At 47.8% G+C, this 24,149-nt stretch overlaps 1 protein-coding gene across 4 annotated transcripts in view; it reads left to right on the top strand.

Moving 5' to 3' along the window:
• Positions 1-24,149, top strand: part of LOC135912333 (uncharacterized) — a 140,747-nt gene that overhangs the window by 54,704 nt on the left and 61,894 nt on the right. For all 4 annotated transcript variants that reach the window (XM_065444775.1, XM_065444761.1, XM_065444766.1 and 1 more), the window contains exon 9: positions 21,197-21,423. In XM_065444775.1, the coding sequence (XP_065300847.1) occupies positions 21,197-21,423 (227 nt within the window). The remainder of the gene's footprint in view (positions 1-21,196; positions 21,424-24,149) is intronic.

Here is a 24,149-nt window from a genome sequence, read left to right as displayed (position 1 = left end):
TTGATGGCATCTTCTTGGGCCTACTAATTGTATATAGCGATACATAGTGACTACATCGCGTTTTAAAGGAACCAATTGTTAAACATGGCAAGTTTCGGGAACCTTTATTCAGCCAACGGGGCCCAAATGCGAAAACATATTTTGGAATCCCTGACGTCACGCTGACGTACCGGCGCTGGGGTTTCGGCGCGAAATTCAACTACTGATACTTGGACCTTCATTTCCTAATCTAATAATCAAACAATTTTTTTGAAATGACTGCCTGCAGGGTGCTCAAACAATGCTTTATTAGACTAAACTGACTTATTGTTCCGTTTTAGTGTCCCTTTAAAGTTCTTCAACTGTCGACGGAGCCAAGCGTTAGGTGGGCGTGATGATCCGCGAATACGTTCCATAACGGAGTGGCAGTAGGAGTCACTACGTTGGCAAGATGCGAACGTATGAGAATGGCTGGATGGGAGCCGGTCGAGAGCTGCGTGCGAAGCCAATGCAGACGACGCAGTTTACGGTTTGCTCACGGAAGGTGGTAAGCAAGCAGCGTTTGAAGACGGTGGTAGAAGACAACGAGAGAGACCATCTGCATCCTGGTCTTTCTTTACAGCCTTGTAGGTAACCTCGAAGTCATATTCTTGTAAACGAAGTAACCAACGGCCGAGACGTCCCGTTAAATTCTTTAGCGTCGCCAACCAGCACAAGGCGTGGTGACCAGTAACGACCGTAAAGTGGCGGCTGTGCAGATAAGGCTGAAATTTTTGGACCGGCCAAACAATGCCGAGACGCTCTTGCTCGGTAATCGTATAATTTTTTCTCGGCAGCTGTTAACGTGCGACTTCCGTATGCAACCAAACGTTCTTCAGAATTTCGCTGATGTTGCAAATGGACAGCGCCGATATTGTGGCCGCAGACTTCAGTATGTAGAAGAGTGGGTGCAGTGTTGTCGAAATTACAAAGCACACGTTCGGACCTGAAAGCACGCTTCAGGGCGTCAAATGCAGTTTGCAATTCGTCGGACCATACATATGGAGCTCCAGAAAGAAGGAGCGGCGCCGTAATGGTGGCAAAGTTACTTATGGAGCGCCGGAAATACGAAGCCATGCCAAGGAAGGTACGCAAGACTTTGGCCCGTTGAGACCTTGGGGAGTGGAGGACAGCGGTAATCTTCTCGGGGTCAGGTCGAAGGCCTTCCTTGCTGAGAAGGTGTCCCAGGGCTTTAATTGTTTTGCTGGCGAAGTGTTACTTTTTTGTATTCAGCTGAAGGCCAGCAGCTGAGAGGCATGTCAGGACTTCGTCGAGCAGCTGCAAGTGTTGATGGAAGGTTGACGAAAATATGATGATGTCGTCAAGGTAGCATAAGCAAGTGTTTCACTTTAGGCCCCTTAGTACGGCGTCAATCATCCTCTCACATGTGCCAGGAGCATTACACAGGCACCCGCCGTGGTTGTTCAGTGGCTATGGTATTGGGCTGCTGAGCACGAGGTCGCGGGAATGAATCCCGGCCACGGCGGCCGCATTTCGATGGTGGCGAAATGCGGAAACACCCGTGTACTTAGATTTAGGTGCACGTTAAATAACCCCAGGTGGTCGAAATTTCGGGAGTCCTCCTCTATGGCGTGCCTCATAATCAGAAAGTGGTTTTGGCACGTAAAACCCCATAATTTAATTTAATAATTACACAGGCCGAACGGCATTACGTTAAATTCGTAAAGTACATCGGGTGTGGCAAAGGCAGTTTTTCCTTGTCTGCTTTCGTGCATGGGGATCTGCCAGTATCCGGAGCGTAGATCAAGGCTGGAGAAATACTCCACGCCTTGTAATGAATCTAACCCATCATCGATTCGGGGCAGTCGATATACATCTTTGCGGGTTATTTTGTTCAAGGCAGGGTAGTCTACGCAAAATCGTAATGAGCCGTCCTTCTTACGCACCAAAATGACAGGTGCCGACCAAGGGCTTGTGGATTATGCTACGTTTCAGCATGTCGGCAACCTGGGTATCGATGATCTGGCGTTCGGAGGAAGAAACGCGATATGGTCGCCGGCGCCCACTGCGTGTATGCTATGAGTTGTCGCAGAAGTCTGTCCCAGAAGAGGAGAGTGGACGTTGAAGGAGTCTTTATGCTTGGACAACAACGCCAGTAACTCCCCCGTCTGCTGTGACATTAGATCGGTGCTGATGGCACTAGCGAGAACAGAAGCAGGGACCGGATCAATAGCTGAGGGTGTTTGGGAAACAGCAGTAGTCGAGGCAAGCGCCGAGACAGGTTGAGTGTCCAAGACGTACATGACAACAGCGCCTTTAGGAAGCAGTACTGGCTCAGTGGTTGTGTTGAGTACAGGCAAAGTGGCTGTGCCATTGGTGAAGGAACAAGGCTGGGTACCAGAGCAATCCCTTTGGATAGGCAACAGGCTGACGGGACAAGTAAAACGTCACCATCGGTGATGTCAGAGTTTACTACAAGGCAGGCACGTACCCAGGATTTTTTTTCGGGGGGGGGGCACCACCTCCATCATCATCATCATCATCATCATCATCATCATCATCATCATCATCATCATCATCATCGTCATCATCATCATCATCATCATCGTCATCATCATCCTGTTTTATGTCCACTGCAGGACGAACGCCTCTCCCTGCGATCTCCAATTACTCCTGTCCTGCGCCAAGCGATTCCAACTAGCGCCCGCGAATTTCCTAATTTCATCGCTCCACCTAGTGTTTTGTCGTCCTCGATTGCGTTTCCCTTCTCTTGGTACCCATTCTGTAACCCTAATGGTCCAACGGTTATCTAACCGGCGCATTGCATGACCTGCCCAGCTACATTTTTTGCTCTTGATGTCAATTAGAATATCGTCTATACCCGTTCGCTCTCTGATCCAAACCACTCTCTTTCTCTCTTAACGTTATGCCTAGCAATCTTCGTTCGATCGCTCTTTGCGCGGTCCTTAACTTGCCCTCAAGTCTCTGCCCCATATGTCAGCACTGCCAAAATGCACTGATGCCGTATGCGATCCAACCTATTTTTATTCTGTGAATTTCCTTTCTATGATCAGGGTTCCCTGTGAATAATTGACCTAGGTAAACATACTTCTTCACAGTCTCTAGTGGCCGACTGGCGATCCTGATCTCTTGTTCCTTTGCCCGGCTATTTATCATTATCTTCATCTTCTTCATATTAATATTCAACCCCACTCTTACACTCTCCCTGTTAAGGTCTCCAATCATTTGTTGTAACTCGTCTGCATTGTTGTCGAATAGAACAATGTCATCGGCAAACCGAAGGTTGCTGAGAGATTTGCCGTCGATCTTTACTCCTAAGCCTTCCCAGCTTAATAGCTTGAATTCTTCTAAGCACGCAGTGAATAACTTTGGAGAAATCGTGTCTCCCTGTCTTACCCCTTTCTCTATAGGTATCTCCCTGCTTTTCTTGTGTAGAATTAAGGTAGCTGTAGAACCTCTGTAGATATTCTTACGCGAAGGACGGTCAGTAAGACGAGAAACAATTTACAGATTATATTTAAAACAACGGTTGCAGCGCTGACCGGTTAGATTCACAGCGCGAGCCCAGTTCGTTCTTCCTCCTCTTTTCTGGAGTTATGGCGCCTACGCGCCTCGTTCAAACAAACAAGCACCACACGAATGTAGCAATATTTTCCAAGCTTTTTACGTAAGCGTTCTGTACTCCTTGATTACGTAGTGCATCTACGATTGCCGGTATCTCTACTGAATCAAATGCCTTTTCGTAATCTATATAAGCCACATAGCGAGGCTTATTGTACTCTGCAAATTTTGCGATAATCTGATTGATAACATGGATGTGATCCAGTGTGAAGTATCTCTTCCTGAAGCCAGCCTGTTCCCTTGGTTGACAAAATCCAGTGTTGCCCTTATTCTATTGGAGATTATTTTGGTAAATATTTTATATAATACTGGCAGCAAGCTAATGGTCCCATAATTTTTCAATTCTTTTACGTCTCCTTTTTTGTGGATTAGTATAATATCTGCATTGTTCCAGTTTTCTGGGACCCTTGCAATCGATAGACACTTTGTATAAAGAGTCGCCAGTTTTCCAAGCATTATGTCTCCTCCATCTTTGATTAAATCGAATGTTATTCCACCTTCTCCTCCCGCTCTTCATCGTTTCATGTCTTGCAGGGCCCTTCTGACCTCATCGCTAGTTATGGGAGAGTTTCTGTATCCTGTTCATTACTGTTTCTAAGTGAGCTATCGTGACTCCTCTGGGTACTGTATACGGGTCAGCTCAGAATTTTTCCGCTGCTTTTACTATATCTTCGAGATTGCTGATGATATTACCCTTCCTATCTTTTAGTGCATACATCATGGTTTGTCCTATGCCAGGTTTCTTTTTTACTGATTTCAGGCTGCGTTAATTTTTTACGGCTTCTTCAGTCTTTCTCATGTTATAGTTTCGAGTATCAGTTATTTTCGCCTTGTTGATCAGTTTTGAGAGCTCCGCGAATTGCGTAATGCTGTGCGGACGTCCCACACAACCGCGTAGAGCACAGGACTCTGCGATTCTAGACGTACTGCGCTCACCGCGAAAGGTTAGAAAAACACCCACATAAGCACAGCAGAGAAGTGGCTACGTGAGGCGGTTCAAAACAAGTAATTGTTCTCCACTTCCGGCGGCCTTTTCTCTACTTCCTTTTTAAATAAAAAGATGTTGATCCATAAATATTCTCATACACAACGGTTAACTTATTTATTATTCGCTTTTGCTTGCAGTTTGGTTGTTGCCTTGGCTCTCTCTCTTAGTAGATCGCTTAATTTCTCAACTCCTTGCGATTTTTGTTTCCAGTTGCCAATTTTGCACGAAAAGTGCTATACAATTAGGGAAAAACAGAAAAACAGACGAGGTAACGGGCGACAGTCATCTTACTTATGGGTTTAAGGATTATTGCAGGGTTTCATGATGGACGCTCTTTCACATTATTTTATTTCCCACCTTATCTAATCTATATCAAGTGTATATGGTTCCGGGCATCTTCCAGCGTCGCGGCGAGCCGTAACTCAAGGAAATAATGAAGCAAAGGGATAAGTTAAACGCAATTGGCGTTTTCTCCGGCCGCAACTCGTACCATGAGAGTACAGACCAGCTGAGTAACAGCCGCATCCCTCTCCTGGTCCAAGGACCAGCCTAAACAAAGAAGGTTGAACTAACAAAAGCAACAGCTATGCGCGAGATGGTTGAATAGATGGTGACAATTGAACGCATCTCGAGTTAATCGCGCGGGTGCGGGATCTATGAGAAAACTGTCCACATTACAAGAGATGCCGATAACTACCGCCATCTAAAAGGGGTGAAAAAGGCAGCATAATGCTGACCGATGAACAGCTGCCAAGTCTCAACATTGATCTGGCGGCGCTTTAAGAATGTGTGAGTAGTGGTGGCGTGGGCGGGGAGGGGGGGGGGGGGGTATGCCACTTAATATCGGGGGGGGGGGGGGGCGGGCCCCCCCGCCCTCCCCCCCCCCTGGGTACGTGCCTGCTACAAGGAGTTGTTCGTGGCCAGGTAGCACTATAGAATCGTCCGCAGTTCGTAAGCGAAGGTACGGTTCGCACACGTCTTCGCAATTGTCGGTCTTTGTCAAGTTAACGAGGCGTTGACGCCACGCAATGAAAGCAGACGCCGAGGAGAGAAAGTCCCACCCTAGTATAAGCATGCGAGCGCAGGGAGTCAACACTGCGAACTGGATATGGTGGAGTATCCCGTTGATCGAACCTAGAACGGTGCATTGGGTCGACGGCCAAATCACAACATCATTTGTACCAAGAAGAAGAGCTCCATTGTAAGGTGTAGTAAATTTTCGTTAAAGAGGGCACAAGTCACCGTGAATAATAGAAATAGGTGCTCCCGTATCAATCCGTGCTAGAACTGGTACACCATCTATACATACGAATAAAGTATTGGCCCGGCATGCTGGAGAAATTGTAGTCTCTTCGAGCCATGCAGCTTTCCCGCCAAAAACTGCACCATCTAGTTTTCCGATCGGTAGTCAGGAGTGCGGGTAGCCGGTTGCAGGGGTGTTCGAGCGTCGGAGAGGGGAGGGTGAGCGGCGGCGCCCTGCACGGTAGTTGCGAGGCACTTCGGGAGGTGGAGAAAGAGAGCGCGGGGAAAGGCGGCGCTGGTACGGACTCGGAGGAAGCAACGGGTCTCTGTCATAAACATCGTAGCCACGGCCTTCGTCCTGTTGGTCGTTTTCGGTAAAAACGCCATACGTGCCCGCGAATACCGCATTAATAACAAATGGGGCTGTTCGTAGGCCGGGTAGTGTAAAATGCTGCGGCAGGCGGACAGGGTGCTAGAGTCGCCAGATGGTTAGGAACAGTAGCAGGAGAAGGAGCTGCCTGAACGAACGCTGGTTGCATAACCGCAACCTGAGCATATGAGGTCGATGGCGAAAGAGGGGGACAGCTCGCTGCGCAGGTCATGAAGGAAAGCTCATCTTTGATGATGTCGCGCCGGCCAGGAACCGAAGGTTGAGGCTGGAGGACTGAGCAGGCCACACTCTTGGAGCTCTTCGCGAATGAGAGTCCGAATCAGCATACGCAGGTCCGTATCCGAGGAAGGAGGCGTGTCACAGGCGACAAGGTTGTAAACGGAAGACCTGCAGTACGTCCAGGTGTTGGCAAGTCGCGATCACATCGTCAACGGTATTCGGACTCTTGATCGCCAGTGCGTTGAACGCGACGTGGGCAATGCCCGTTAGGATATGCCGAACACGATCGGATTCCCTCATGATGGCGTCAACACGGCGACAAAGGGAGAGGGCGTCCTCTATACAGGAGGTGTATGTTTCCCCGGGAAGTTGCATGCGTCCATGAAGCTTTTTCTTGGCGCCCTCAGAGTGAACGCTGGGGGCGCCGAAAATCTGCTGAAGCTCGTGTTTGAGATCCGCCCAGTCAGGCAAGGTCTTTTCGTGGTTAAAACCAAGTTCTGGCAACGTCAGTGAGGTAGAATGCGACGTTGCGAAGCTTGTGCAAATCATCCCACCGGTTAGACTCACTCACGCGGTCATAATTGTCCAGCCAGTCGTCAACGTCGTCACTACGAAGACCAGCGAACATGGTGGGATCGCGCTGCCGCGTGCTGATGGACCATGAAGGAACGCCCGGTGGGGCAGAGATGGTGACGTCGGAGGCTCCTGGTGGATCTTCTTGGGGCATGGTGGCGGAAAGGCGGAGGAAGCGGTGACCTGAAGGAAGCTGCAGGAAAACTCGAAGGCGTATAGGACCAAAGGATCGACAGCAGCCTCCACCACTTGCGAGACAGCTGTTAAACCTCGACAGTTTATTTAGCAGGTCACGCGCCGAAGACGATGCCGCTAGACATGATGATGAATATGTACAGATGAAGAAGATGGAGTAACTAATGCTCACAGTGTATATATATTCCTGGTTTTCCGTCCAAACTAAATTGGTTGGAAGTGCCACCCGTGTTGTCTTCTATGTGTCTTCCTTTTGTGTGTTTTTACTTGCGGCAGAAAACACGTCTTTTAGCAAGCACCAACTAGACCAACAAGGAGTTCTGTTACAAACCTTTTTCCCAGCATTTCTACCATTTACAGGGTGGCCAACGCCTGCGAGGTATGGAACTTGGAACGTTTCGCCGGAGCAACGGCCAGGTTTCAGAGGCAGTCTGTGGAGAGCCAATTTTGAGTGGCTTGTGTTGCGTGTGACCGCTTGTGATTTTAGAGTGACCTCACAACGATTACTGCACTGCGGGGCGTCGACGAACGCACGATCGCATTGGCTATTATGAAGCAGTGTGTGTCCACTGAGTGCGGGGTGAGGTGCGCGTCCGTTCTACGTGCCGGGATTCGTGAGTGAAATGTTTCGTGCCGCGTTTCACAACAATACAAGGGTACGTATACCTCCTGGTGCCTCATCACCTTCCGAGGCTCAATATTGTGGAAGAGTGTGCAGTCGTGCCTCGCCTTCCATTTATGTGCATACAGCGTTTGACGCACGCCAATGCACAGTGTTGCCCATTAGGGGCCAACATACACAGCTTCGCCGGTCATCCACTTTCACAGAGTGGAACGGCACTGATGTCCTCCTTCCGCCTGCGTCGGAATGCGGCCGTCCTGGTCACAAATCGAACGCATGAGCGCATGCTCAGCAGCGGAACACCACAACCTCACGGGTACGCTGTCTGCTCTCATCATTCGTCGGCAAAAGTGTCACGTCGTGCATGTCACACATGCAGTGTAAGAAATGTTCCCGAACACCACTGACAGGCGGCTGCGGGCGACTCACTGAGCAGTGTCCATTGAGAATGCTCCGAGACCTATCTGTGAACTCCTAATAGGCCAGCGCTGCTTCTACTTGCGTGCGTTCTTCTCTTGTTGTGGTTGTTATCGTCGTTATGGTTGCCGCCATCGTCCTCATTGTTTTATTTTACGAGAGTTTCGCTTTCAGAAGGTATGAAACTACGGTTCTCGCTAAAAAAATGTCTGAACGTGCTGTCTGATTTATCGCTACCTTCACAGCATTCCCATTTCAGCGAGACAAAAAGTTAATTGCTCACACTACAATGAGTGACAGAACACTTACATTAGTCAGGTAGACGTTGCAAAAACACTGCGAAGACAGGAGTATGCGTTAGCAGTCAAATCCGCGTGAATTACATCCTTAAAATTCAGTACAAGAAGTGTAGATCGGATTTCCGTCCAACATGGAATAATATTCAAACGAAAGGAAGCGAATTCCACTGCCGCAGAGTATTCCAGTCAATGAGCTTATGAAAGCATCTGTCTTGCATTACGACGGATAACTAAAAATCGAAACCATTAACTTAGAGTGTGCTTGCTTATAATAATGATAACACTGTTTATTATGCTGGCTCCTACGTTTCCATAGCATTACTGGTTATTATGTTTTGATGCTGATACCGATTCTTGTTGCGGCATTGCAAAGTGGAGGGCTCAGTTCCATAGCTGCTCTACTGCGGATAATTTAAATTCCCGTAATTGCGCCCTTTTTAACTCTCCGGAATGCTGAGAGTCATGCCATTGTGATTGCTGGAATGGCTGAGCAAATCCAAGCCAGTTCTCGAACTCCAAAATTCAAAGGCTTTTTACCTTATTGTTTACTATTTGACATCCCCCTTCCTTCGCCCGTTGATTTGCATACTGAGTAACCAGAAACATATTTTTGATGTCCTCAGCAACGTTACAAAATTGTTACGCACAATATTTTCGCATAAAGTGAATACGCTTTGCGGCCTGTTATCTTTGCAATGCGTTGTTACCTGTAATGCCTCTAATATTTTATGTTTTCGACAGTATATAGGTATGATGGTTGCGCAGATTGAAGTCACGAATTAATACACAGTTTTTTTTCTGCCACACGAAAAGTATGTTTAAAACATGCCAATTTCAAAAAAACCCATTACATGACAGTCACCCGCCCTCTGGTCCCCTTATGCAGAGCTTCTCCCAATTGAAAGGGAGCTAAAAGACATAGAAAAGACTCAGGCGCTTCCTTGACTCCTTATAAACAGTAATAAAAAGTATTCTATCATAATTCACGCCTTAATAAGCTTAATTTCGCTTCGTGTTTAGGCGGTTTCTTTTTTTCAGTTTAGGATTAAGGATGTTTTTGACACGCAAACATGACGCTAATTTGAGACAGCATCGTGCACCGAATTTGCTAACTCCAGCCTACAGCTACCCGTTCGAGACCACTGAAGTTGGCTTCACACTAGCTGATGACGTTCTACGCTGTTGCCGACAACATCGCGCGCTGCGGTGCAAGCAAACTTTCATTGCTATATAAGTGAAATGAGCCATTTCCAGAAAAATCCTTTAATATTTCTTTGTCACCATTTTTTCGAATAAAGCACTGTAAATAATCTTACACCACTGTATATATTGTGCTAGAGTATATTGTTACGCTAAAGCTACAGCAAGAACGAAGGAAGAGGAGAACGAAGTGCGCTTGTCTTTGCAGCAGCTCGGCCCCTTTTCATCAATTCATCTTTCAATAAACGCATCCAATCGTAACAGTTTTGGTGGAAGGCGCGGGTTAAAACAACGGCGCCCCCGAAGAACGACGACGAACCGCTTGCAGAAGCGGAACCCGTGGAGCTTCGCCGAAGTCGCCGGATTGCCGGTCTGCCACCACGGATAGCTTCCGACGGCGACAACCCACCACCTTCTTCCAGCTACCCATGTGTGGTGTGTGGTGCGCGACATGGTGCAGTGTTCGGGACGGTCAAGAGCGAAAGAAAAAGCGTGGTGCGCTGACAGAAGGGGGGAGACGCAGGGGAGACGCAGAGGAGACGCCAGGAGAGTCCCAGGAAGCGACGGCAGGAGGTCAACCACCGGAGCGGGCGTTGAAGACGGGCCGTCGGGTTCCGGACCCGAGCCACCAGGATTTCACCCCTCCGGGGCCTCCTGCCAACCTGTTCCTGTGCGTCGCCCGTCTACCCGAGCGTGCCGCCAGCTCCTCAAGGCCGGTGAGCTTATGTGCTCGTGGGTACGACGAGAACAGTCGGGCTACGAGCCCGAGTTCTACGCCAGCTGCCCGGCCAGAACGCCGCCCCCGTCTGTCGTGCCGCCTAGCCGCCTGCCTCTATCTTCAAGCCAGAGCAAGGGCGCTCCGGTCGCCCGGTCAACCAAGTTACACTACGACCTTTGGTGAGACCGGCGCAATTCCTTTCGTCAGCCTGTAGCCGCGTCGCCGCGTCGAGATTGTTGTGTGTCGTTGCCATCGTGGCAAGTCCGGACTCGCGCACTACTTAGCTCCATGCTAGCCCCAAATGTGTGTCTTGATGTGTGAGTGTTTCTTTTATGTTTCCTATTTTCTTCTATTTATTTTTTAGCCTTATTTAGTTCCAATAAACGTTTGTGCGTGTGTTCGAAACGAGCGGCTTTGTCCTCAATTGGGTTCTCGGAGGCTCCGCCTAAGAGAACCATCAGAACCATTGAGTACACGAACCTTTGCCCCCATATTTGGGTCATCACACTATGGCAGCCCTACATCGAACCGCGAACCTTCGCCCGAAAAGCCGGGGAAGGCGTGGACGGATGGCTCAGCTTTTACCAACGCGCAAGTCGATTCGATGGTTGGAATGCCACCCCCCAGCTTAACAACCTTGCCTTCTTCCTCAAGGGGAACCGCGTCTGTGTGGCTTGAAAAGCACAAGAAAGCAAGACTACGTGGGAAAAATTAATAGACGAAATAAGGAAGTGCTTCGGAGATTCAGCAGCTAAAAAGAAGCGTGCAGAGCAAACCATAATACAGCGAATCCAAGTTCCCGGCGAAACCTGCACGACGTACATCGAGTAAGTGCGACGAGGGAGAAGTTCATAGACGAAAGAAGGAAGTGCTTCGGAGATCTGGCAGCTAAAAAGAAGCGTGCGGAGCAAACCCTAATACAGCGAGCCCAAGTTCCCGGTAAACCTGCACGACGTACATCGAGGAAGTGCGACGAGGGAGAAGTTCATAGACGAAAGAAGAAAGTGCTTCGGAGATCTGGCAGCTAAAAAGAAGCGCGCAGAGCAAACCCTAATACAGCGAGACCATGATCCTGGCGAAACCTGCAGGACGTACATCGAGGAAGTGCAGTGTGGGAAAAGTTCATAGGCGAAATAAGGACGTGCTTCGGAGATCTGGCAGCTAAACAGTAGCGTGCAGAGCAAACCAAATACAGCGAGCCCAAGTTCCCGGTAAACCTGCACGACGTACATCGAGGAAGTGCTGAAGTTGTGCAAGGCCTTGAACCCTAGGATGACAGAAGAGGACAAAGTTGGTCATCTTTTAAAAGGAATCGCCGAATATGTGTACCAGTTCCTCTTCGGAAAAGACAGTCTGGACTCTGTAAGGGACGTCATTCGGCACTGCCGTGCATTTGAAGCTTTGAAAGCTCGGCGTATCACACCGTAGTTCGGCTACCTGGCCAACGTAACTAACGTCGCCAATGTTGACGTCGTCCCAGCTGCATCCGACCTTGCGTGAGTTATTTAGCAAGTGGTGAGCAAACAACTATACCGACGTGATGCGGATTTCCTCTCGACTCCCCAGGCTCAAGAGTCCTTTTCTCACTGCGGATTCCGTGAGACGTCCATCAACGCCGCCTTTGTAGACGCCTACAACTTCGCTTTTCGTTCAAGACCACTAAACCTTGCTATGAACGCGCATCCCAGTTAACAGTTTCACGATGGTTATTCACCCAGACCACTGCAGTTTCTCAAGAGTGGGGTGGCCGTTCTAGTTATCCTGCTACTGAAAATTTCAGTGCGCCCCGTGAGTGCCCCATCTGCTTCAACTGCGGTATTCGCGGTCATATCACCAGGTTTTGTCCTCATCGCCGTCGCACGTCGCCACCGTCCTATGAGTGACCGCGCACTTTCTATGGGCTTTCTGACTCCGATAGCAGGACAAACCACCAGGCAAATTACCGTAGCAACTCATCAGCATTTGGGTGGCGCTTGACGCCGCCACCTTCACGCCAGCGCAGGTCTCCATCTACACGGCGACGTCTCACGTCACCGCCACCGGGAAACTAGGCGGCACGATCAATGTAGGTGAGGTCGCCAGTGATCATCAACTACACGCCGCTATGCCTCCGCCAGTCACCATGCGTCAAAACAAGATTAGTGTTTTAGTGGACAATGTTGCTACGTTGGCATTAGTGGGCACAGAATCGAGTGTCTCCGTTATCTGCCAGGATTTCTAAAACCCGACTAGGCCGTAAAGTTATGTTTCGCTAGGATAACGCTAATGCATTTCATGCTGTGAGTGGGGAGTCGCTTCCACCTATTGAAGTGTGAACCGCGAACGTTTATTTCTCAGATAATCTGTTTCAAGCCGAATTGGCAGTGCTTGCTCAATCCGCTCACAACGTAATTCTTGGCCTCGATTTTCTACAACAATGCGGTGCGACTGTTGACTGTGGTACTGGCGAGCTTCTCGTGTCTCCTCTTGCCGACCAACCTGCTACGTGTTCACGCACTCTCGCCGTCAATGAATATACTGCCTTACCGGCACGTTCCTTATCCTGAGTTCGAGTTGCTGTTTGCGGTGTCGACGCCGATACATTTGACGCAATTGCTGAGCCTGTGCCTTCGATGGTTGTGAAGAAATGTGTGCTCGTACCGCGATGCGTCCTCTCTGTAGCCTTCGGAACAGCTACACAGTGGGAGTCAAATTTAGCCTCCCAGTGTGTTGTGCTACCCAGCGGTACCCGATTAGCCTCTTTTGAAGTGGATACCAGTATCAGCCTAGGCGCTTTAACTAATGACACGTCACACGAATCGCGAGAGTACGGGGCTGACCACGGTGTCCCTGAAGACTCGCCGCCCTTTTTAAAAATGATCAACCAGTCACTGTCTTCAGAGAAGCGTCAAGCCCTGGTGAGCGTCCTTAGCAAGCAAGCGTCATTATTTGATTTCGTGCAGAACGCTAACAAAGTTCACGTTCCTACTACACAGGCTTCGCAAAGGATCGACACGGAGTCCGCGCATCCCCATCAAGCAGAAGCCTTACCGCGTGTCCGCGTCAGAGCGCAAGATCATCGCTCATCAGGGTGGCGACATGCTAGCCAAGGGCATCATTCAAGATTCCTCTAGCCCTTGGGCTGCGCCGATCATCCTGCTGAAAAAGAAAGATGGAACTTGGAGCTTTGCGTCAACTACCGGCATCTCAATTCTGCGACGAAAAAGTATGTGTATCCACTTCCGCGGGTCGATGACGTCATCGACTGCCTTCATTCCGCATCCTACTTTTCATCTGTAGACCTCCGGTCGGGCTACTAGCAGGTACCCATGCATTCAGCTGACAAAGAGAAAACCACTTTTCTGACCTTAGATGGCTTGTTTTAATTCAACGTTTGGTTTGTGCAACGCCCCTGCAACATTTGAAAGGTTTATGAACACGGTAATGCGCGGCCTGAAATGGGAGGTGTGTCTGTGTTATCTAAACGACGTTGTAATTTTTGATCGCACTTTTGCAGAGCACAACCATCGACTAGACGTTGTTCTGACGTGCCTTGAACAAGCTGCCCTTGTCCTCAACTCCAAGAAATGTCACTTTGGCCAACGAGAAGCGCTAGTACTTGAACATCTAGTGGACTAGAAGGGGTGCGACCAGACCCAGAGAAGGTCGCTGAAGTTAACGGCTTTAAACAAGTGCAGTCACCACGTGAGCTGAAGAGCGCTTCTTGGGTCTTTTCTTGTACTTACGACGTTTTGTGCCCAACTTTTCACATACTGCCCTCGCTCTTACTTCATTGCTGCGCAAGGATAACCCTTTCATGTGGACAGCAGACTGCGATTCCTCGTTTCGTCAACTGAAGTTCCTGCTCTCTTCCGTACCCATACTTCGCCATTTTGACCCCTGTGCCACAACAGAATTGAACACCGACGCGAGCGGAATCTGCTTCGGCGCCGTCCTCGTCAAGCGTGTTGGTGACGCTGAGCATGCAATTGTCTATGCCAGCCATTCGTTGAGCAACGCCGAACAGAATTACACCGGCACTGAACAGGAGTGTCTCGCTGTCGTCTTCGCGCTCCAGAAGTTCCACCCATATCTCTACGGGCGCCGCTTCACGATCGTTACTGGTCACCATTCACTGTTGGTTGGTTGGCCTCCATGCACGACCCGCCTGGCCGCCTTGCTCGATGGGCGCTACGTTTGCAGGAATTTGACTTTGCAGTCCATTACAAAAGTGGCTGGCTGTCTTTTGAGGCTTCCTCTACTAACAAGTGCGTGTGACACCGACAATTTCGATGAGTTTGGGGCAGCCATCGACGACATGGCCGACATTTCCCGACCTGGCCGCTTTCCGGGAAGAGCAGCGTGACGACCGCAGCCTGGACTCCATCTTCGCCTCAGCTGCTGAACCGAGAGGTAAAAGTAACTTTGTCATCCAAGATGGCCTGCTCTACAAGAAGAATTATGCGGCTGATGGCGCCCGCCTCCTCTTTGTGGTCCCTAAGAATTTGGGAACCCACGTGCTACGTGCTATGCACGACGACTCGACCGCTGGGCAGCTAGCTTTCACCAGAACACACCACCGGATTCAGGGCCGATTTTACTGCACTAGTATGCGATTGAATATAGAAAAGTATGCGGCCAGTTGTAACAAGTGTCAGCAATTCAAGTGCCCTAATACTGATCCCGGTTGGACTCCTTCACCCTGTGGCGCCGCCATAGTCTCCTTTCGAAATGGTTGGAGTGGACCTTCTCGGCCCATTTCCGCGCTCAACAAACGACAACCATTCGATTATATACTGCGTCGGCCATCTGACGCGTTATGCTGAAACCGCAGCGATGCCAATGACTACGGCTCTTGATGATACGAGCTTAACATGCAGTGTAAACCGAAATGTGTGTACCAGTCTGCGAAATGTGCACAGTTTCACCCGACGACATGCGTGCTGGCAGGGAGGTGGTGTGGCGTGGGGCTCGAGCGTAAATCGGCCCTTACCACGCAGTGCTATTTCAAGGCCACCAATTAGCTTTGCAACGAAATAATCAGGTTAGTGCACTCCGCGATGTATATAGTACATCCTAAGGTGGAACGTGCCAGCATGGTAGCGTCACGATGTTTGTCAAAAAGAAGAAAAAGAGCCGAAACCAAGGGTAACACGGCGCGGGAACGTTGCCTCTCAAATGTCCAAAAGGCTGCAAAATGCAGCTGTTGCTGAGTGAGAACGAGTATTGACCTTAGAAGCGCACAGGTCGAATAGAAAGAAAAGCTGAAAACTTTGCCAGCAACGCCTCTCTTTGAAGAAAGAGTGAAATTACCCTTACTGTATAAAAAATGTAGCTTTGTACTCGTCCCTATTCGCACGCTTTCGTCCATGCCTCCTACCAACGGCTTCTGCACATTAAAGGAAACTAAAGTAACGATGTCAACTGATCTGCTTCACGGCGATGGTAGCTCACTGTGTGTGAAAACAGATTGAAAAGAAATAATTATGCACTCTTAATGTTCAGTGATTTCGCTTCATAACACGTCGACAAAATTTTGAGCTCCGACAAGGGGTCATCATGACATCCTTAATTATGGCATTGCGGATACTAAGAGCCAGGATATCAAAGGCCATGCTTTTGCCATGCTTCGGGCGTTTGAAAACCGCTTGCCATAGCCGCCACGCTTGAACCTGTATTTGACTATAAAAATACTACTACAATAGGCTTCAGCATTATATTGCGCCGGGCGCCATGGTGCAAAGCTTTGTATTTGAAAGCGGCAATTGCGAAAGGATGTTCTTGCGCAAAATAGAATAACTATATAATTTACCCAATATGATTTCATTTGTCTATGTTTATTACGTTTTGAGAAAAAAGCCGGTTTTCAGACCAATAATTGTCTCGAAAGTTAAAACTATACAGCCCCTAAATGCACAACAAAATTGAGCAGACTGTCTTGGCAGGTTTTTTTTTTCAACCTCGGCCACGAGGTACATTCCTCCCTCTCATTGCATTCCCCAGAAAGGGGTGCGCACACAAAGGCCGGCCACACCTTTCACCGAGAAGCGATGAATGTCTAGGTGTCAGTCAACCATCGCAAGGTAGGGGTGAGGGGGGAGCATGGTTCGACGTAAAGAGGGGCTTTAGTCCCGCGTCGGTCAAGGCGAAGTGGAAGGATGGAAAGAATGTCACATGCCTATCTCGCGCATGCACGCCAATTTGGCAGTAGTCTGAGTCGAGGCAAAGAGGGAGACCATCGCAATCGCCATCAGTTCCTTTGCGACGCCGGCATGGTACGGTCGGAGCGATGTAGGTGTTTCGTGGTGTATTATAGCAGCAATCTAGCTATTTTTGCTGATATTTATGCTTATGCTGTGTTGTGGCTAATTCATAGATGCAAGCCAATCAGCAACGTGTTTTCGAAGCCCACCGTGCTTTCTTCGTTCCGTAATGTGAACGTTTCTACAACTTCTCTGCCAGCTGCGATGTAGTGTAGTGTGAAGTGATTTAATATTGGCACTGTCCGTGTTTTAAACTGCAAACTGCACAAATAGCGAACAGCTGTTCCTCAAGACAGCACTGCGTCGAAGTTTCATCTGTCTCCAAATTATAATAAAAGGTATATTCTTTTCCATCATTCTGCATAAACATATTATTTTGATGTTATTTTATTTCAATTTCTTATGCCGAATTTTGGCAGGTTATTATAGCACGAACTGTAATAACGGGAAATGTTTTAAGAGCGATTTTCTTTAATACTTGAACTATGCCGCGTCGTGCGGTTCGCTTGAAGTTGCTATAAACCAGAAGCGTACAAATACTTCGTCTTCACAGCGTTCGCAATGACTTAATGTCTGGTAAATATTGTCTGATCATGAATTCATTATTTGCTCTTTCCTACTCTGGCTGTACAGAATGAGAGATAGTAAAATATTTAGCGTATAGTTTCACGGTTGACAGCGACATTTGTTTCAGCGAACCGATTCACATTAACATAGGTTGCACTGGTTAGACAAGTGCGAATGTGAAAGAAAAACATTCGCACTTGCCTAACTACTGCTACCTATGTCATTGTGAACTGGTATTTTCGACACTAATATTTTGTTTTCGAGTAAAAATAAACGAACGCGTCAAATTACAGAAGCGTTCCATATAATAAGGCGTGCTTAAATATGCATCAGTCAGCCATTGGTTGCTATCACTGACAAAGAATTTGTATTCTTGAATGCTACTTCAAGCTCTGCAATCTGTTTATATAAAAATGGATGACACGTTTTGCACATGCTCGGTGCAGCTAGCTGGCGCTTTTACGTTCTGTGTCTTTCCAAAAATAAACAGTAGTGAGTAAGCGCTCGCGTGTCCACCTTCTCTGCGTCCGAGTGCATTGTGCGCGCTACAAATGTCGCATTGAGTAAACCATATAATTGACTTTTTGAGTGAGTAAAGTATTCATGCAGATAATTGGTTAAGAAAACATTTTGGGAAACTGAATTTATTCAGGTCACAACGTTGGGGGCAATAACAATAGCTTTAGGCTGTTCCCTTTCTTGCAGGAACGACCTTGCACACTTTCCTAATTTTAATAACACGTAGTATATACAACGCAGCAAAGGATATGCATTGCAATATGTGTCCCATCCTTGCCATTTCCTCTGCAGGTAAACAGGGATAACGGTTACAATTTTAGCATTGATGTGAGCTTGTTTAAAAGCTGTTCTATATATGTGATAGGCTAACCGGAACATGATGTCAGCATTGACCATCTTGTTTCTGTGCAGGGTTTACTCTGCAAACATTCTGGGAGACATCATCTCTGAATGTAAACAATACATTATAATCGACGCTTGCTAGAGATTGTGCTACAGCTGCCATGCCGTAATCAACTAAATCATTATTCATTTATTATGTTTATTAATTTCTCTATTCTCTCACAATTGTGTGTAAATATTTTTGTGTGAATAAACTTCTTTTAGTGCAGCATCTGTTTTCCATGTACACGCACCTTCTTGGTTTCATGCTGCCTTTTATCAACATGTTCACATATACTGACAAATTTTTACACAACATGCGACTAGGTCGTATGTGGGAGAGATGTTACTAGGGGGATAGTAAGACGTCAGTAGCAAGTACATATGCACATGTAAGTAAAATATTGCTGTCGTATCGGCGCCTGCCGCTATCAGCGCGTTATCGACGAAACACAGGGGACGACAGTAGTCCAACCCGCCGGCAAGCGGAAAAAACCCCCGTCTTTATTTTCACAGCAGTTTAAGAAGAACCAGCGTGACGTCAGCGACACGTGATTCCACACATGCGTCAGGCACAATGACTCGGCGCGTCCTGTGGAAGCGTGCTTTCAGCCGCAGAGAAACAAATTCCAGCACAATTGCCGTAGTGTTACTACATAGCTGAAAGACTTGTGTTGGTTGACGGTTACTAGAATGTTCACAGACCATATATGAACATGCTTCAATTGAAGTTCGGTGGCCAATTCTTGATGGGATGTTACTAGGATGTATAAAGACAAATGTTAATAGGGGATTGGTAGGGAGTTGGCAGAGCGTTTACAAACATTCTTCAATTGGAAGAATGTTAACAGGTGGTTGGTAGGAAGTTGGCAGAAAATATAACGAACCTTCTTCTTATGAAAGACTGTTACTAGGGTGTATAAAGAAAAATGTTCATATGAAATTGGTAGAAAGCTTAAAGGCATTCTATGAACACGTTTCTATTGGGAGTTGGTGGCCAATTGTTTCTAGGGTGTTGCTAGAGCGTTGTTAGGATGTATAAAGACAGGTGGTAGGATTTCAATTGACTGTTGGTAGGTTCTAGTAACAATAGTCTAAAGAGAGTCTAAAAAATGTTCCTAGAAATTTTTATGCGGGTTCCTCCTGTCCTCCGTTATACTGCGTCATGGAGCACATCGTGTTATTATTAGCGATCGTGATCGCCAGTTCGTGGCCGACGTGGTCGAAGAGCTCTTGCGTCTCTGTGCTTGTCAGTTTACCCACGTGACCCTGTATCACCGGCAGTCAAATGTTCTCGTCGAGCGCACTAACAGAACTGACCAACATGCTTTTGATGTACGTCGATTAGAGGCACAAAAATTGGTATGATATCTTGCTATTTATCACCTGCGCCTACAGCACTACAAAGCATGAAACTACCGGCTACAGTCCTTTTATATTCTTTATGTCAGACTACCCCGCAGCTTTCTTGACGCCGTTCTGCCTTTTATTCATCATGCGGACTCTCGTATTGCCTACACTCTCTGCCGCGGTGAGGAAGTACGTCGCATAGCTCAGCTCCATACGTTGGCATCCCACGACCGGTCTATGGTCAGCTACGATTCACGCCATAAGAATGTCAGGTACGACAAAGATGACATAGTATGGATTTGAACACCACTTTGCAAGCGCAGCCTGTGCCATAAGTTTCTGACTCGTTACACCGGGTCTTTCGTCATCACCAATCGCCTAAGTGATGCGGCCTATTCGATTGCTCGTCTCATTTCTAATGGCTACCGGTCTAAGAAGACGCAGCTTGTTCACGTCGCACGCCTGAAATGCGGTCATCCCCGTGATTCCGAGTGGACGAAACAGTTACTCGCCCAGCGGGCTTCGTCTGTGAAGGGAGGAGTGTTACGCTAAAGCTACAGGAAGAACGGAGGAAGAGGAGAAGGAAGTGCGCTTATCTTTGCAGCGGCTCGGTGTCGGTGCGGCCCCTTTTCATCAAATTATTCGTTTTTAAATAAACGCACCCCATCGTAACAATATTATTTTGGCCCTTTTCCGACTTATGTCAAAGCGAAAGGCAGTATGTTTGTAGGACACAATATTTTTTCTTTCACATGTACTGGCACATTATAACCACCATTTTTTTTCAGAACACATCCCTGACCACCAGTTATCGCGCATTCTTAATGCTAGACAGCCTGCCAAAAAACATGGCGCGACGTTTAAAATAATTGTGGACTGGCGTAGGGCGTGGCCATTAGCTTTGGGCCACGATCTTTGTGTCGCATAGATTAAGCATGCTCCACATAAATCGAACACTTTATTACATATAAATGTTGATGCTCATAACACAGACCTGTTACTGGGTCTGCGGCTGTGTGCAAGACTTTGCTTTAATTACTGCGCCAGAACAAGCCAAATATAGTTAGGTAGTAAAAGAGCCGGTATTAATTAACAACGCAGAAATGTATAAGTTGGCCAGGTCTAGTTAAACCTAATTCACAAATTTACTGGCTTTGCATCTCACTTAAAGCCAACATTTAGCACTTCAGGACTATGCATGCCCATTTTCATCCAACTTCTTTCTGAAATCTCAAGCTCCAATTCCATTCGCACCTGATTTGCCCATCTCGTGCCATCGTTCCATTCGGAGTGTTTCGAAATGTGGAATCATCGCGGAATCGTTCCAACTCGGAAATTACCGCTCCATAACTCTGGTCTCCAGATCGTCCCATACAGTGGCCACACGTTCATTAGAGGTAGAACGCTAAGATGCCCGTTCAGCCAGCTTTGGGTGCACGTTAAACTGGGATGTTCAACCCTATTCTCAGAAGACTTCATAGATAGGGTTAGTGTATAATTCATGATTAAAAAATGTCTGCTGGGACGGAAAAACATGAGGAATGAAACTATATTACCCACTACCGAACCCACCAGCCATCATTGTCGGTAACCCTGATTATCATTATCAGCAGCAGTGCTCCTATTTACAATCACAAACTCTTTCTTCGCAGGGGTCCAGCAGGTGGTGGAAAAGATTCGCGTTGCTGCCAAAGGTGCCTTGCTCCTGCTCGTCCAACGCAGCGTGTTGCACTCTTTCTCGCCTGACAGTGGGCTCGATCCGCGCGCCGTGGTGCGTGGCCTGGTGCAGCTAGTGGTGGACACGCACGCCCATGGCGTTGTGCTTGGCGACGAGCACCTCCTCCAAAGCGACGTGAAGCAAGTGTTGAAGGACGTGAACGTAAGCCTCAGTCGATTTACGAGCTGCGTGAGCAAGAGCGTGTTGGCATAATCCTGCCTAAATATAAAGACGGAGAGAAATTGCTTTTTTTGTGTCTTAGTCGCTTTCCAAAGCGCAGCACTTAGGCTCCCGTTTCTGCGGCGAGCGTTGGCGTCATACCTTGTAACAAAGCGAACGAGCACAGCGAAAAATGTGTGCGAACGCGGAGCGCAGCGGGCGATGAAAGACGAGGAGAGTGAAGATGGCGGGAGGAGAAGAGCGGAGGAGGAGATCATTATGAAAACGTGAGGAGAAAAGCGTAGTGCCGTACAAGACAGAATATGGCCACGATGGCTTCGAGATGGCGCCACAGTAGCGCGCGTCGTTAGGGTTCCTCGAAGCGCTCGCTCGCCTCTGCTGGTTCGCTGGGGTGCGCGCATCGAGGCACTCTACACGTCGTCTGTTCACCTAAGCGCTCCATGAGCGGAGGTCTGTGTGCGGCTGCTGCTGTGAACTGCACCCACGCACTGCGTCTCGCAATCGCCCGATAGGCGAGGCCGTCGCTACGCACTTCGCTCCGTTCGGAGCGTGTCGCACGAGACAGATTGACTGCACTAGTCAATATATCTCGAAATGAAAACGCGTATAGAGCTGCGCTCTAATTTTGCATTGCGGAGTATCGCAATCGTCATTGAATTTTATTCCTCGTATATATAAACAGGGAGACTGCGTTATATATTAGGTTTTGGTCGTACTTGTTCAAAAGTCATATGTGGCTTTCTCATTTTTTTATTCTTGCAGATGCGATTAGCAGCGAGCTTCAGTTCACTTTCGAAAAAGGCACGTAGAATGACAGCCGAATTACAGATAGAACCCGTACATTGTGACGGAGTATACGCGTGCCGCGCATAATAGCAACAGAAAAGGACGACGGTTTGCGTCGTCTTTCTTTTACTACTTCGGTACCACAAGGCGTTGCTACAACTATCCATTTTTACTAAGTGTCTTATGTACAAGCAGACTGTTTTTATCGTACTACTTGCGATTATTTAGCAGTCTTTTACCGGTTTAAATGGGTTTAACCGATGCATATTTCCACATCACAACCTCATGTCAGCGGACGAGGTTGAAGTAGAAAAGTAAGATGCGATGTAGCGTTATCTGCTCTGCCATATGAAATCGCGCGTGTTGGCACAGCCAAGAACGCGCAAAATTAGCACAATAAAGAAGAAAATCTGCGCTTTGTTAGGCTGTTTGTTGTCACATTTTACGGGCTATTTCTTCATCATGAAGTCATGTGTGCAGTGCGGAGAACAAGAGTGCGATGAATCCTCGTCTCAACTTACCCATTTGAAAGCGCAACTGACGAAAAATTAATTGAAACACGGCAACATTATCATAAGCCTGCCATCTACAAGGCCTCCAAGAACAAGATGCAATGGTTACGACGGAAACTGCTGTCGTTAAGACAATTTCGTTGTTGCGAGAGAACCACAGACCACGCAACTCAACATTTCTTACGCTGTGACGCACGTTTCATTTCGGAATGGCAGCAGTGGGCAAAGATGGCACAAAAAGATTCTCGTCTTCGATTAGAGACCTGGACGTTCTTCTCCAGAACACCGGTTTAGAGAAATAACGCCTATTGTCTAGCGGAGTCACCAGGTATTCCGGAATCTGCGCTTGATTGTCAAGTTGATAACATGACATCTGACGACAAAGCCAATAAGAGTGAGCACTGGCGAAAAGCATGCGATGAGGAAGAAGCTGAACATTATATAGGCGTTTTTTTTTTGTTCTTTCGCGCACTTGTAGTTTCTGGCAAAAGATGGTTGTCCCGTGGAAACGCTGCAAACTGTGGTATAATAGTTTGTAGAGTAAGTTCATTTAAAGAAAATATACATGCAGTGACTGCGCAGAGCCAGAGAGCAGATGTACAAGTCAGTTTATACGCGGAAATCTTGAAAGTCGATTGCGCATGGCGCGCTGACATTCACTTGACTCTTCAATTCAGGCAACCAAGTGAACAGGCTGGCTTGAGGAAGGGATAAACAGATCACATCCATGCCGTCAATAAGGTACTTGACAAATCTGCGCAGTACAATCAACCTCTGTTTATTGCTTTCATAGATTAAGAAAAGTGATTTGATTCATTAGGTATACCAGCAGTCAAGGAGACATTGATTAATCAAGATGTATACAAAAAAATATGGGAATTATTAGGGAATTGTGCGCAATGACTCCACAGCTACCTTGCTTCTCCACAAGTGGACAATTACCCATCGGGCAAGACGCCAGGCAAGCAGAAAGTCTTTCCACTGCTATTCATGGCGTGCTGTTGATACAACCCGCCGAGCACCTGCTGCCGCTGCTTCTTTCCAGGAATCAGCCTGCGTAACAATCGCATTCCCATCAATGTGACATGACCAGCCGAGCGAGAGTCAGGCGCCTGCTGCCAGGAATGAACCGACGTCACAGTGCGCACCATTGCTCGTCAGCAATTTGTGCACGTATGATTTCTAGGGTTCATGGGCCCCTAAGTGCGCGTATCCTTGGATAAGTTGGCCGAACGTTGACCCCAATCCACGGTTGGTCTTGAAGAACCTCCCAGAAACCTCGAGGCCACCGCAGGGGAGAGTGGACGACGTGACGGGAGGGAGGGTTGTGGGTGACCCCGGAGAAGAAAAAACCACTGCCTCCGTCGGGAGAAAATGGCTTAGAAAGCCGCAGCACGGAGGCTATAACTG

The sequence above is a fragment of the Dermacentor albipictus genome, chromosome 1, assembly GCF_038994185.2.
Source record: "Dermacentor albipictus isolate Rhodes 1998 colony chromosome 1, USDA_Dalb.pri_finalv2, whole genome shotgun sequence".
Lineage (NCBI taxonomy): Eukaryota > Metazoa > Arthropoda > Arachnida > Ixodida > Ixodidae > Dermacentor > Dermacentor albipictus.
This window is presented reverse-complemented; position numbering and strand designations above follow the sequence as displayed.